We start from the raw sequence: 15,315 nt of genomic DNA on the forward strand, positions 1-15,315 counted from the left end.
GAGTCTGGTCCAAGCTAGGAATAGGGCCATGAGAGTCTGTCTAATCGATCAGGAGAAAACGAGGAACAGAGCCCCGAGCAAGTTTAGTCCGAGTAGGAATGAGGCTCATAGAGAGTCTGTCTGATCGGCGGGGAGCCGATCGGGAGAGGGCATGGAGTAGAATCCCAAGCGAGTCTAGTCTGAGCTGGGAATGGGGTCTATAGAGAGTATGTCCGATCGACGGGAAGTCGATCAGGAGAGAGCAGGAAACTGAGCCTTGAGTGAGTCCGGTTCGACCCAAGAACGAGGCCCATAGAGAGCATGTTTGATTGGCACAGAGCCGATCGGGAGAGAGTGAGGCCCTGCTAGGTTTGCTACTCGACCTTTTAACCCATCTTAGACTTTGACCGACACATGTGTTGACCTATTGACCCCTTGTGCCATACTGAAAGACCTTTTCTTATTCACCGCATCAGCATACATTCTATCAAATTCCTATAAAATTTTATAAGCACATTGGTGACATAAACAAATCTAATTTAAATTATTTGTTAAACACATTAAAATACATCAATCAAATATAATCACTTAGGGCACAATGCTCCTTGATCTTTGGCTTCCCAGGTTACATTATCCTAGCGAAAGATGATTCTCACCCAGAGCTTCGTTAGGACTGCCCTATGTGATAAATAAATCATAGAGGGCTTTACCTGACTCATTCCACAAATGGTTAGAGTTTCAGCTTGGACCTGCTAAAGATCTGTTGTCAGTTAAGCAAGCATTCCAAGGCATGAACAAGCACAGGCGGATTAACTGCTACCACATATGAAGAACAAATGAGAGCTAAATAGATGGTTCCATCACAATTAACAGAAGATGTGTTCAATGAGGATCCCTCCTCAGGCAATTCGTTCTCCATGCAAAAACAACAGCGTAAAGATCTTCACCTTGATACTTTTGCAATCGATCCCGCACAAATTGGGCTTATCGGTTCAGCTACTTTGACTAAAGAATCGATCAGTGGCCGACAACCAAACCGAATAAAAACTAGTCCAAACTAGTCCGGTTGGATTTTAAGTCCGGCAGAACCAAACCGTAATCAGACCCATTTCGCGACCCTTAATCGACCGGGGGCAATTTCGTCGTTTTACGCGTGCCTAGCAAAGCCCGCGCGCCTGTGAAGAACAAATGAGAGCTAAATAGATGGTTCCATCACAATTAACAGAAGATGTGTTCAATGAGGATCCCTCCTCAGGCAATTCGTTCTCCATGCAAAAACAACAGCGTAAAGATCTTCACCTTGATACTTTTGCAATCGATCCCGCACAAATTGGGCTTATCGGTTCAGCTACTTTGACTAAAGAATCGATCAGTGGCCGACAACCAAACCGAATAAAAACTAGTCCAAACTAGTCCGGTTGGATTTTAAGTCCGGCAGAACCAAACCGTAATCAGACCCATTTCGCGACCCTTAATCGACCGGGGGCAATTTCGTCGTTTTACGCGTGCCTAGCAAAGCCCGCGCGCCTGTGTCCTGAGTTTTATAAAGGACCTCCGCCACTCCGGCGGATGGGTCGGAAATAAGAGGGCAAAAAGCGACGCGAAACATACAGCAAATGGCGGAAGAGAGAGGCGGAGAGGGGCCGGAGAGGGGGAACAACTCCTCCTCCGCCACCATGAAGAACTGGAGGATGGAGGTCGACGAGAACCTAAAGCGGCTCCACTCCCTCCTCTTCGGCGTCGATCTCGCCCTTGAGCGGGGGGACCACTCCGCGGCCCGAACTCTTGCGTTGCGCCTCGTCGGGTTCCTCGATTCGCGGACGAAAACGCTGGCAGACGCCGCTCTCATCGCTCCCATCCGCTCCGAGGCCGCCTCCAAGCTCGCTGCCGCTTCCCGTGCTCTTGCTCCAGAATCTGATCGGTTTGTGCCTTTTTCTCTTTCTCTCCATCTCTTTATCTTCACAAAACGGTGTTGGTTTTGGCCCGTGCTGTTTCTTCATTTGTCACTGATTTAATATAACTGATTTGTAGGGCAAATGCAGTGTAGATTTTAGACTTTTAGGGAAAAAAAATAATGTTTCATTTGAAGTTTTAAGAACTGGCTTAAACTTAAGTAATAGGGGTTCCCAGTCGTCTACATACCAGCATCTTGCACACAATCTGAAACATCATGTGAAACTTTATAAAGCGAACATATACTAACATTTATTATTGCAATCACCATAACAATTTATTAAAATGATAGAACAAAAATATGAACATCTATTTTTTTTAAATAACAAATTAATAGGCGAACATTGAGGAACTACTTGAGTGGCTATTAACGCCCTACATTTATATCCAATAACTTACCGTCGTAAAGATTCTTTTCTGTAGTTGAAAGGACGTGCGACAAAAGGTTCCAATGCCACGCTATAAGAGCTCCAGTTTGGACATATGTCATATTGAAAGTTATGCGATACCCAGTTTCATCATCAAATTATGTCCCGGGGTTCCATATGTATTAAATCTAATTACATTCCATGATTGGCTAGTAAGTAGGGAAGGGCAACAACTGACATATCTTTGAAATATTATAAAAAGGAATTGATCTCTTTTAAATCCTGTTTTCTCAGAAGATTTTGGAGGAATTTTTTGGTCATCGAGCTACAGGACAGGCATCTTGATTTCATTTTAAAACTTTGTTTTTTGAGAAAAATAAAATTGATGATTATATCTTCTTTAATTTTACAATATGTGGTGTGTCTTGTGGATTCAGACAGGCATTTGAACAAGCAAGAAGAGATGTTAGCTGTGTTTTTGCTAAATCTACTGATGTGGACATTGAGAAGATTAAGGAGTCAAAATACTTCCGAGCTTTCGTCAACAACTCCAAAGCAAATGTTGCTAATAGTTTGGTATGAATGTCTTTGGTTATATTATTCGTTGTCGTCTTCACATCTACAGATTAATATTTTGTATGAAAAAGAATGTAAGCTGTTTTTAAGTCAACTAAGAATTGATTGCAAAGAATAGAGAAAAGCAATTATCTCCTCATCTTTGTTTCTAAAATATATTTACTTACAATCTGTTCGTTAGGGAATATTTTTTTCTTGATAGATAAATGGTACATCATCATGCAAGAATGGTCCTAAGGGTTACACTGTCCAGGATGACCAATCAGGGTTGCTTGATATACACGATAAGTCGAACGCCATTCCAGCAAAGCTTATGACCCAGGCAAAGATAACATCAATCTTTGGCAATAAAGGCTCAAAGCCAGAAATTACTGTTTCTCATATGAAAGTTCAGAATTGTCAAAGCAATGCCTATCAGGAGTGCATTCATATTGACAATGAAAAAACCAGTAACAATATACTTTCCAGCAACAAAGATGGCCCTATTTCTATACAAGCTGAAGAATTAGAAAAATCACATGGAATATCTTTGAAATCAAAGCGCCGGCACTTGGAATTTACAAGCCCAATCTGTGAAAAGTCTCCATCAAGCAATAAAGAAACTAATTTGGGTACTTCTTGCCATGGATTTGTGACTGCAAGGACAAAATTGGTAATTTTTTAACAGGAACTTGGCTTTTTATTATCATAATTTCAATATCAATTGCGCATATGTGCTTTCCTTTGTAGTTTGATTGTAATCACTTGTTAATTCACCCACATTGGTATTAGTCAGCATGATGCAAACATATTTGGCTTCATCTGTTATATCTTTATCACTATATGGTGCACCATGATTGTATCTCTATTTTCACTTCTTTTTTACCTTTCACATTAGCTTATCAGTGTTATGTAGATGAAACATAGTTATTTTACCATCACGCACACGGTTAGAAATTGGAGCAACTTTCATCAAGGTGGTTGCTGGGTGAAATGTTTTGCTTAATGAATTGTAACTTTAGATAATTTCTCTTCATGCAGAGATAAATCATCTGCTGCAAGGAGCAAGAAAGCTTACAATAACCTCTTTTGGTTCTCTCATCTTATCCATCTAAGGATGTGATAGTTTGTATTACTTGCCTAGGCTGTTAATATGATCATTTTCTAGATTATCTCTTTTTCAGTTGGCATCATGTATCTTTTAGCTGAAACTGTGAATTTTTGTGTGAAATGCCTAAAATCAGTAATATATGTATGTGAGCTTTCATATTGACAGAGGCACACTTTGTTGATTTTTTCTTTTATTTATTTTTCTTTCTATTATGAGGAAGTAGTAGATTTTATGATTCATCCATATAGATCTACTATAAATTGTAGATGATTATTCCGAGGCAGGTATTCGCTTCTGCTTTCTGATAATCTTCGATCCATCACTCCAAATATATGGTCAAAAAGGTTTCATGGAAGATGTTTAGCACTTGAATGTGGAACTCTATTTACTATTCGTTACTCCAATCTAATATTCATTGTTTTATAATCAACAACTTGTCTTTCATCTAGTTATATTACAAATTTTCTCCTTTGAATTGTCACCTTCAGTTCATTTAAGCATAATACGAAAGGACATGTAAATATCCCTTCTAATTCATTTCACTTTCTCTCTCTTTTTCATTGTTACCTTTGTTTTTGTACTTGGTAGGAAATGGAAGCTAGGCAAAGAGCTAGTTTGGCAAGTTCACACAGTGCCACCATTTCCCCACAAACTGATAAAAGTTCTTATGGGAACACAAGAAACTATGGTATGAGGTATGGCAATGTTGCCCGCCGCGGTGTTCGAGGTAACTTTGTGCCGCCTATCAGATCTGCTGGAGGAAATACTGGTGGTATAAGTAACTCAAAGATTTCAGGGAAGTGTGATGATGGCCTGGAGGATTCAACAAGAAAATGGTGTGTACATTTCTTTATTACTAGATGCTTTGTTAGTATAAATTAATCGATATCATCTTTTTCTTAGTTATCTATTTGCTGCCGGTCTCTATGCTTCTATATGTTTTACTATTATTGATTTTTGATAATAATATCTATTCTTATTTTCTATGTTATTTTTGTCAATGCTTGTATTTGTTAGTATCACTATCTGGCATATCATATGTAGAAAGTTCCATCTTTTAAGTATTTGCCAAAAATTCTCTTTTGAATTAGTGCAGACTCTTATGCCTTACATAACTTGAATGGTAGTTGATGATATCAAACTTTGGCGATACAATGTGGAAACTTGGCTTGTGTGCCTAAGTTGAATGTTCACTTGCTTTGTGCAATTGCAGTTTGCAAGGAAATGATGTCAGAATTTGGGGAGCTAGGAGATAAATGCAATATAGAAAGAATAAGGAGAAAAGATGGAATCTTGGACATGCCAACCATTTACATGGAGGGAATAAAACTTTCTTTGTAGTGCTTAGGAGGCGATGAAGGTGGTCTTCATGGTTGTCTAGGTAATGCCCCACAATCCCACCACCTTGGATCATGCAACCCATCGTTCAAGATGTCATGGGCGGCTTTAGAGCATGTATTGAACTTGGTCAGGTTAGTGAATAGTGGGATGAAAGCTAGATTTTTTTGGTTAAAAGAAACTTTTTTTTTGTTAATATGGACCTAGAATTGGTGTTGTGAAATTCACCTCTAGTTGGGTCGAGTGTTGTAGTTTCAATAAGGCTTGGATGTGTGATAGGTGGTAATAGGTGGATACGGATATGATTATGATGTTTGGAATACTATATAATTCCATGCTAAGCATTTTAATGTGCAATTGGTATGATTTTTATTTTGTTGAGTTGAAATGCAATGTCTTATAAAGTACTTGACACTTAGGCTGCGTTTGGTAGCCTGTAATCTACCTTGTAATGTAATCTAGATTACATTACAAAGTCGATTATTTTGTTTGGTTTGATTTAAAACTTGTAATGTAATGTAATCTGGATTACAAAAGGTAGTGAAGATTTGTAATCTGGATTACAAAGCAAATGCTATGTAATCCGATTACATTACGAGGTCATTGTTTCACCAAAGTTTAAATGCCGAATATACCCCTAGTCTGTTGTCGACCGCCGCCTGCCACCGGTCGCCGACCTTCGTCGCCGATCAAAGATTACATACATTACATTACCAAACGTAGTAATGTAATCAAGATTATATTACATTACATTACAAATTTGATTACATTACAAGCTAGATTACATTACACCCAACCAAACGTAGCCTTAGTATAATGTGATGGTTGTATTTGTTGCAAATAATGGGTCATGTTATCCTTCTTTTAAGATGAAGGTTTAGTCAATCTAGGAAAGCCATAATCATTCTTCACCCTTTTTTTTATGATGTTGTTTCATTACTCAAAAGCTTTATGATTCTTTGCTCCCTTTGTCTTTACTTCAACTCTTTTCGATTTCTCGGGGAATTCACTTTCCATCCTTATCATTGTACAATCCTCTCAACCTGACATCTCCGATCCCGAGGTCATCAAACTAGTTATCAATGAGGTAGACCCAAAGATCCTCAAAAGGTTGCTTAAGATGACCAAAATGTGGCATCGCAACCTGGAAGGAGATATCCACAGGTAACCTTAGAACCTTGTCGACTTGATCACCAACTTCAACATTTTGTTGTTCACTCTTTGTTGGTTTCAAAAGAGGCTTAACTGTATATGGATGCTTCAAGGGCAAGTGTAGTCTACATCTTCATCAAGGACTATAAAACTGGTGCTGAGGTTCAAAAATTATGTTTAGATTTAGGATTTATTTTAAAAGTTTAGAGTTTTAAATTTCTATAAGTTTGTTTGATTTTTAAAGGGCATTTTCCCAAAGGGCTCACTTGGGTTTTGGAATTTCCCAAAAGGCGCATTACAATTTTATATTTCTCAAAAGGCGCACTTCTTTCTCCAAATACCCTTTTTATTAAAAAAAAATCCCCCAGTGGCAACCGTGTAGCCAGGCATCCGTGGCAAGGCCGAGAGGTTGCGGCCACGTGGTTTTTTTTAAAAAAAAATTAATAAGAAGGGCATTTTGGGAAAGAAGTGCGCCCTTTGGGAAATATGAAACTATGATGCGCCTTTGAGGAAATTTCAAGACCCAAGTGCGTCCGTAGGGAAAATGCCGATTTTTGAAGGTTCTTTTAAATGTTCAAATTTTGTTATGATGTTTAGAGATATGTTAGACAATATTATAGACTACTTGGTCTTATGAGTTCACAAAAGGGGTTAAAATCCTATGAAATAGACGCTCTTTAGTTTATGATAGGCATACTTCAATGTATGAGAAAAGGGATTCCTCTTTGTAAGATTTGCATATTGTGAGTTTGTAAAATGACGTAAGAATCCCATGAAAAACACATACTTCAATTTATGATAGTATTCCTCTTTGTGAGATTTGTTCCTTATGTGAAATCCCCTCTCTAAGTGAGATTGTTTTCTGACATCAGTGGGGTTATGTCTCTTACAAAAATTTTGTAGTTTTGTGGCCTTCTCATGGTAGTTCTAGCAAAATGTTCTAGTGTTTCCTCACCATGCTCATTGAATTTTGCAACTCAAAGGGATGGAAAACCTTCCCCCTTGTGTGCTCTATAATACTAATACTTCCAGTGTTTTCCCTTAGAAATTAGCCAAGTTTCTACTTGTATCCTGTCAATTTGAAGCCGTAAGTCATGTTGAGGATTAACAAGCAGCAATAAAATGTTTCTTTATATATGCAACAACTAGGTGTGGAATTCTAACCACTTGAAGTTTAAGAATATGGCCACTTGTCCATCATATAGTCTTGTGGAACAAAGCTTTTTAGCACAGGTAAAGTCATAGTATTTGAAACTTAGTAGTAAGATAAACAGCAGCTTCTCATGGGATGATATGGTTTTCCTAGTTTGATCCATCTGGTGAGTTTTTGGCTTTTGCAAAATCTGTCTTGCTTTTCTGTGTTAATATTTCCCTTTTTCATATTACACATTAGATAGATAGCATGGATTTTACTCATTTAGACAGGTCCCTATGAGCCCCCAATTAAAGAGAGACCCAAGAAGAGTAAGAGAAAGAGGAAATTTATTTTCCTTAAAGAGCGAAAGAAGAAAATCCAGAACAGCCACCAAGCTGGTAGAGGCATGGCGCTTTAGTAGTCTGAGGTTCATGCCAAATTTTCTACTGAAGTCAATAGCACTTAAAGATGAAACTGGGTAACGTTGGGTTTTATCAATAAACATTGGGGTTTATGGTTGAATCTTGGTTTTACATATTATAATAATATAGTTGTATTGTTATACAACTAATCAGGTATAACTAATATATAATTATATTCGATATATTGTATCGTAAACTGCTTTGGGTTTGAGATTTTCAGAGTTTTAGATATAAGTTTATGGCACAACATGGACTCGTTAAGTCAATAAAATGACTAGAACTGAATCTCAAAAAAATCTGATTATTAGATGGCTTGTTTTTTTTTTTTTTTTTTTTTTTGGGGGGGGGGAGTGAAGTTGGGTATGTCAGGTTGGTGCAAGTCATTCAACCAAGCATGGGCACAGAGTGGGAAGGCTGCTCTTCAGAGCTAATGGGAATGATTCATCTAAAGCCCCCATAAGGGAAAGCTGCTCTTAGGATCCAATAGGAACGACTCATCTAAAGCCCCTTGTTTCTACCAATGATTCCATTAAAGAAGCTCTGAACAAAATTTGTTGAGGTGGTACTCTTGCAGAAGTATCAGCAAGTGTTCCGTTATAAGCATAAATTTGCTAAGTGGGTAAATAGAAAAGATGTGCATGCATTTAATCTTAATTATTAAGAGATCAAGAAAAATGAGACAAGTCATAATTTTATCTTACAACTTTAGAGTCTCATTTGAGTTCTTTAATATATACATATAGCAATTTTTTATCCTACGGACCAAACCCTATGTGCCTGTGCATTTCTGATTTTGTTTTTTTTTTATTTTTTTGTTTATTTTTTTTAAGCTCTCGGATATGCCAATAAGATTTTGCTTTAGGGTTTAGGGGCTGGGTTATAGTATTAAACACAAAAAAAAAATCAAACTGAAAATTTTTTTGAGGTTTGCACAGAGTGTGCGCAATAAGGTCCTTATATATATATATATATAGTCAAATTATGTTTCTTCATTTCAATTATTTATCAACATTTAGAATCACTAATATTTCTTTAAATTATCAAACTTTTTTTCCTAAGTTAAAGATATATTTTTTGATTATCATTATTCAATCATCACCTATAAATTTGTCACTAATAATATATTTCTAATAAATTTATCACCTATAAATCCACTAAGATGTGAATCATTGGAGCCACTATCTTTAGAGTATAATGTCATTTAACGTGTAGGCTAAAGTCCTCATTGGCCTACAACCTATGTAGGTGCTTAGGCACTTTGATATAAGGTTAGGCTTTGATATAAAGTTAAGTTCAGAATTTTCAATTTTTAGTAAATTTTTTTCTAATTAAACTTATTATTGTTTCGCTTTATTTTTTTACACCACAATTATTGTATTCTAGTTTATATCTTATCGACTAGTCTAACCTAAACGACTAACCTAAATTAACTTTTTAATATATGTTATGCTAATATACTATATCTCCAAGTGTGAGGTACAATATAAAAAATACAAATATCAACATCTTAGTCTTTACATTGCAACTTTCTCTCAATCGACGATACAAAGTAGGTGTTTCATTGATATGAAATGCTCGAGCCCATTAAACTTATATAACATGTCATAATTAGTCCAAATTAACCAATTGTTTACCAATATCAACCATACAATTAGTCATTGAGGCTTACCTCTCAAGTGGTGGTGGTGGTGCATGACAAGAAGAGAGGAGAGGAGGTTAAGGGAATCAAGAGAGGAAGTGGAAGAGAGCGAGGTTTTGGATAATTAAGGTTTTGGTAAATGAATTTGGATAATTGAGGTTTTTGTGGATGTGAATCCAAGCATACCAAGCTCTTGTAATAGATTCATCACATTTTTTCTTTAAGACAAGAATGTTTCTTGAGAGCTTTGTAAGCAACTTCTACTCCAAGAAAGTGCTTCAACTTCCCAAATCTTTAATAATAAATTTCTCTTTGATACTTGACATCTATGATACCCTACACATTATTTTGCGCTATTCATATGTCATGAATATAAATTGCCAAAGTTGGGATTTGTAGTATTGTGTCGAAGAAAAGATGAATGATCAACTTTGGTACACTTAAGATCTACTTGCATGACTTTTTTGAGAGAACTTCTCAAACCACAATCGGGGACTTTGTTTGACACTATAAATTGCCTTTTTGAGTATGGATACTTTAATCTCTTCTTATATAAACTTCTTTAGAAAGGTCAACATAGAGAAAAATATTTTTGATGTCCATATTGGCTCTAATTTATTTCTAGTGAAAATAATATATAGACTGAGTTGAGATGAGCAACATATGAGAATGAATGTCTCAATACACTCTACTCCATACATTTGTGTGTATCTGTTGGTTGCTAGTCTTGTTTTATAGTGATCAATTTTCCCATCAGGAAACTATTTAACTCTGAATACCCATCAACAAGTATGGGTTTGCACCAGCTGGAAGATGGAATATCCCATATCCCATGTTAGAAGAACAGACCTTTCCTCATCCATGACTTGATTTCGATGTGGATCTCTAAAAGCTTTATGATATGACAAGGACACAACAAACTTTTGAAAGGATGAGCCTTTTTGTTTTTTGCATTGCAAAAGGATACCTAGTTACCTTTTCTCATAGAAATAAATAAATCAATATACAACAGTGGATCGGCAATTGAAGTTGTTGATGGAGGTCATGAATTTGAAAATATCCCTGTATGTTGACAATATACTTGCAATGGAGAATTAATGGATGGTTCTAGTGGAGGGGTAAATGTGGCTGGTGGTGGGAATGGTATAGATACAGAAAGCGATATAGAAGAATCTAAGAAATATGGTGTAGTTTCAAGAAAAGTTATGCCACAGATATAAAAGTGATGAAACATTGGATCATAATAACCATGGCATTTTTTGGTGCGAGAGTATCAAGGAAGACACAATGATTCACATCTGAATATTACCGTTTAAATATCATCACTTATCATGTCTGTAAAATTATCACGAAATGCTTATTTCCTATGGATGTATTTCAGAATCAAGATCCAGGTTCTTTACCTATGGACTCCTACGGAAAAGTTTCTGCCTGCTAGAGTTATCAACTATCTACAGCCATCTAGCAAATCTCCTAAGGTGGGACCTTTGGAATTGCTTCTAAAGAAATGTAGTAATATAGAAGTGTTTTGTTTTTTTAATTTACTTTGTTATATTTTTAATTGGTTAAACCCACTGTAGGATTGAAAATCTCAAATTCATGTACTGCCAAAGAGTATTATGTATCCACAAATTCAGGATATAGTGTCGCCAAAGTTTTGAGTTCTTGCTCATTTTGCGCCTCCTTGTGTTTTGAGCTTACTTGTTTTGAGCTTTTATTTCAGCTTAGAATTATTGTGTGGTCCTGATGGTGAGCTACCAGAGAAGTTACGGAACTTGGAACCTCATCTAATTGAACATATAAGTAATGAGATAATGGATAAAGACCCCAATGTTCGATGGGATGATATAGGTAACTACAACAACTAGGAAATAGCTTTATCATGGTTTCAGATTTTTGGTTTCCTGAATTTTCCTAATGGCATATATCCACCATTCCAATATTGCAGCTGGCTTGGAGCATGCTAAGAAATGTGTAACCGAGATGGTGATATGGCCACTTTTACGACCTGACATATTTCGTGGTTGTCGTTCTCCAGGAAGAGGTCTGCTGTTATTTGGTCCTCCTGTAAGTAGTCTTTAATATCTACACACACTACAATTGCTGCTTGAGATTCTGGCTAATGACTATATGTGAATAGGGGACTGGCAAAACAATGATTGGAAAAGCTATTGCTGGAGAGGCAAAGGCGACCTTTTTCTACATATCAGCGAGTTCTTTAACAAGCAAATGGGTATTGAATTCCTTCTGATCTTTGTCCTGCTAGGTTGATCTGCCATATAAGTGGCGATGCAGTAGCAATAGACAATATGACTAAGATATTCTTTTTTACAACATAGCAATCTGCTTCAAATTAGTCTCATAGCTAGCACAGTAGAAACTTATTGAATTGATTATGTTATAGTTTTCATCTCTTCATCAGAGCCATATTATGGATGTTTAATAGACAAACTACAAGCAATTGGTCTAATCATATTTCCATCTCACTCAAAAAAATTATCTAACTAAATAAAATCTCTTCAGGGAGTTGACTAAGGAACTTGAAGAAAGGTTTGATGTAGTTAATATCCAAGAAGCATATTACCATTATAATATTTAAGCTATAGTTTATATATGGAGTATGATGTGGTTTTAAAAAATCAGCAAATATTTGGTCTTCTTAGGGTTTAAAAAATTGGAAGTTTTGGATTCTATAAGTTTTTATTTTTGATGTAGTTCAGAAGTAGAGAAATTTATATTTTATTTTGTAGCAATATATTTAGGGATTGGTTATTTGTTTACCACATTTGTTTATCTGATACTGTAGATTGGTGAAGGTGAAAAGCTGGTCAGAGCACTTTTTGGAGTTGCTAGCTGTCGTCAGCCTGCTGTCATCTTTGTGGATGAAATCGACTCTCTACTATCACAGGTCTCATCTGACAAAATAATTTGTATTGCAAAACAATATGATCTTTAATAGTCTTTTTTGCATCACAGCGCAAGTCTGAAGGTGAGCATGAATCAAGTAGGCGGCTAAAAACACAGTTTCTGATTGAAATGGAAGGTTTTGACAGTGGAAATGAACAGATTCTGCTTGTAGGTAAAGCTTCCATCTTTGAACTTTGTTTATCATAGTATTTGAATTTCTTGTGCTATTTCCAATTTACATAAATAAGCTCCACGAACTGGAACATAAAGTAGTCAGCGATATTAAGTTGGATGTTGATATGATAAATGTTTCAGGAGCCACAAATCGGCCTCAGGAACTTGATGAGGCAGCTCGTAGGCGATTGACTAAACGCTTATATATACCCCTTCCATCAGCAGGTGGAATTTATGGTCCTGTTTTTTCTGGTTATGCTTTAAAACATAATTAAAGAATTACGTTGCCCATACCTTTGGTTTGAAGAAGCAAGAACTTGGATTATTCGAAATCTTTTGATGAAGGATGGGCTATTTAAGCTTTCAGAAGATGACTTGATTGTGATCTGCAAATTGACTGAAGGTAATTAGTTGATTTTTTTCTGGAATGTAACTTCAATTGTCAGATATTAATGTATCTTTTTATTACTTCAGGTTATTCAGGATCAGACATGAAGAACCTCGTGAAAGATGCATCCATGGGGCCACTTAGAGAAGCCCTGAGTCAGGGTATCGAGATCACAAAACTTAGAAAGGAGGATATGCGGTCTGTCACCCTTCAGGTTTGGAATCTGATTTTCTCGTGTTTGAGTGATATTTAATGAGTTTGTTTTAGGGTAACTTGATCATGCTATCATACAGGATTTCGAGAAGGCACTGCAAGAGGTTAGACCTTCTGTTTCTTTAAATGAGATGGGCATCTATGAGGAGTGGAACAAACAATTTGGAAGCTTATCGATATAGACATCCAAAGAGCAAATGTTTCAGTAAGTATCAGACGCGGGCTACACCTTTGCAGCGGCTAAGTTCTGATCCTCCGAAGTTGAGTTTCTCGACTCTTGCCCATGAGACAAAATATCAATCGAGAGAGAATTATTGGATGGCTTTATAGTTTCTATCCGTAAAAGGGCCTTATGGGTGTTCCACTGATGCCTCGATACCTTCCCAATTGTTGGGAACACAAATATCTTCAAGGGCCTTGTGTATTCTGCTGACGCCATCATAGTTTTTTCTGTTGTGAAGAACACGAATGTTGTGGAGCCTATAATTTTTTATATCATGCACTAGAGCTACTTGTATTATTGAGTTTCTATACTTTTCATGTTAGATCATGTACTACTAGATCGATGACTATGCTGAATTCGTGTATGATGCAATAACAATAGAAGGCATCTTCCGTGTACATTTATTTGGAAAATAGATGCCAAGAGTTCCAGTCTCCAAATTAAAGGGGCTGAGAGTCTCTCTCCTCTCTTAGAAACATCTGGAAAAGGATGCAGGCGTCTCCTTGGGACGGTCTAGTAGTTAGTGCATGAGGTGTTGTCACAATGAGATCTGAGATTCGAATCTCGGCAAAGTTGAGGTAAATGTCTCCTTTATGTATTAGTCATTATTCCAAAGGCTAGTAGTCGTCTTCGATTTACCTCCTTCGTGTTGGCCCTGAGACGGATTGGCGGGGGCATTGGGGGCGAGCGTATTCGTCTTTTGTCACCATGAAAAAAGATGCAGGCGCCAAAGAAGTATTTGATAACGCCTCACTTGCCACTAGGGATTGTGTGAAGGCGAAAGATTCAAATATGGTACATCACAATATCCATAGCAAACAAGAAAAAGGGTATAAAAGAAAATGTTACCAACATATAAGGATTGAAATAAGAGCACTTGTGTTGATATCGGCTTGTCGGGCGCAATCGGAACTCCTCGGAGCAGTTGTTGGGCACAGTAGTTTTGCCGTAGAGTTGTAGTAGGAACCAAGAACAGTCGGAAGCTTAAACAGATGCGCATAGCTCGTATATCACTTCTATTTGAATGTCTTCTCGAGATTGCCTTATATAAGACATGGAAAGCACCTTCTATAGCCGCTGAAGGCTCCTCCAATGGGTTAAACTTGATCCCGAACAACCAGACATTTATCCGCAGTGAGATTAAAATTTCACCCTGTAGAAGGCGCCTTCCATATCCATGGAAGGCTCTTTCTATGAACAGTCCGAAGGCGCCTTCGGACACTGTTCATCTGAAGACAAATATGTTCTTTTTGTCCTGCAAAACAACGTTAGTTCAAATAACCTGTAAAATAAATATTAAGATAATAATAATTAATAATAAAGAGTAGTAATTAGTTCTTGTCCTCCAAGGACCAGGAAATAGTCAAGGTTTCAATTTAGGGATCCTAAATGGACCTAAATTGGACCGATGTCTACTATCCCTCAACTGAAACGTGTCCTCACAAGGTCATTCTCCTCCAGCGACTTACCTTAACTTACCAATTTACCAGACATCCGGTCAGCCCATCGACTTATCTGAACTTCACACCAACTATCCAGTCGGCCTGTTAACCTAGCTGGATTTCTTGTCAGATATCCGGTCAGCTCGTCTACCTATTTGGACTGCGTACCAACTATCTGGTCGGCCTATTGACCCAGCTAGATTTTCTGCCAAATATCTGGTCAGCCCATCGACTTATCTCGACTTCTCCTACACACTTAATCAAGTGATTAGATCACAACAAAACTTAACTTACTTGTCATTCATCAAAACCTGAG

At 37.1% G+C, this 15,315-nt stretch overlaps 1 protein-coding gene across 2 annotated transcripts; it reads left to right on the top strand.

Annotated features, from left to right (window-relative positions):
- Window positions 1-1,555: 1,555 nt before the first annotated feature.
- LOC122006660 (ATPase family AAA domain-containing protein FIGL1-like) lies at window positions 1,556-13,939 on the top strand. 2 transcript variants are annotated; one of them, XM_042562246.1, is made up of 13 exons: window positions 1,556-1,900; window positions 2,738-2,876; window positions 3,130-3,528; window positions 4,555-4,802; window positions 11,376-11,503; window positions 11,601-11,719; window positions 11,793-11,885; window positions 12,459-12,560; window positions 12,629-12,731; window positions 12,875-12,958; window positions 13,041-13,136; window positions 13,208-13,335; window positions 13,415-13,939. In XM_042562246.1, the coding sequence occupies exons 1-13, from the start codon at window positions 1,596-1,598 to the stop codon at window positions 13,514-13,516; spliced, it is 2,046 nt and encodes a 681-aa protein (XP_042418180.1). In that variant the 5' UTR covers window positions 1,556-1,595; the 3' UTR covers window positions 13,517-13,939. The 2 variants fall into 2 exon arrangements, with proteins under 2 accessions (XP_042418180.1, XP_042418173.1); XM_042562239.1 differs by having other exon boundaries at window positions 3,079-3,528; window positions 13,415-13,938.
- The last annotated feature ends 1,376 nt before the right edge of the window (window positions 13,940-15,315 follow it).

The sequence above is a fragment of the Zingiber officinale genome, chromosome 1A (genome assembly GCF_018446385.1).
Source record: "Zingiber officinale cultivar Zhangliang chromosome 1A, Zo_v1.1, whole genome shotgun sequence".
Lineage (NCBI taxonomy): Eukaryota > Viridiplantae > Streptophyta > Magnoliopsida > Zingiberales > Zingiberaceae > Zingiber > Zingiber officinale.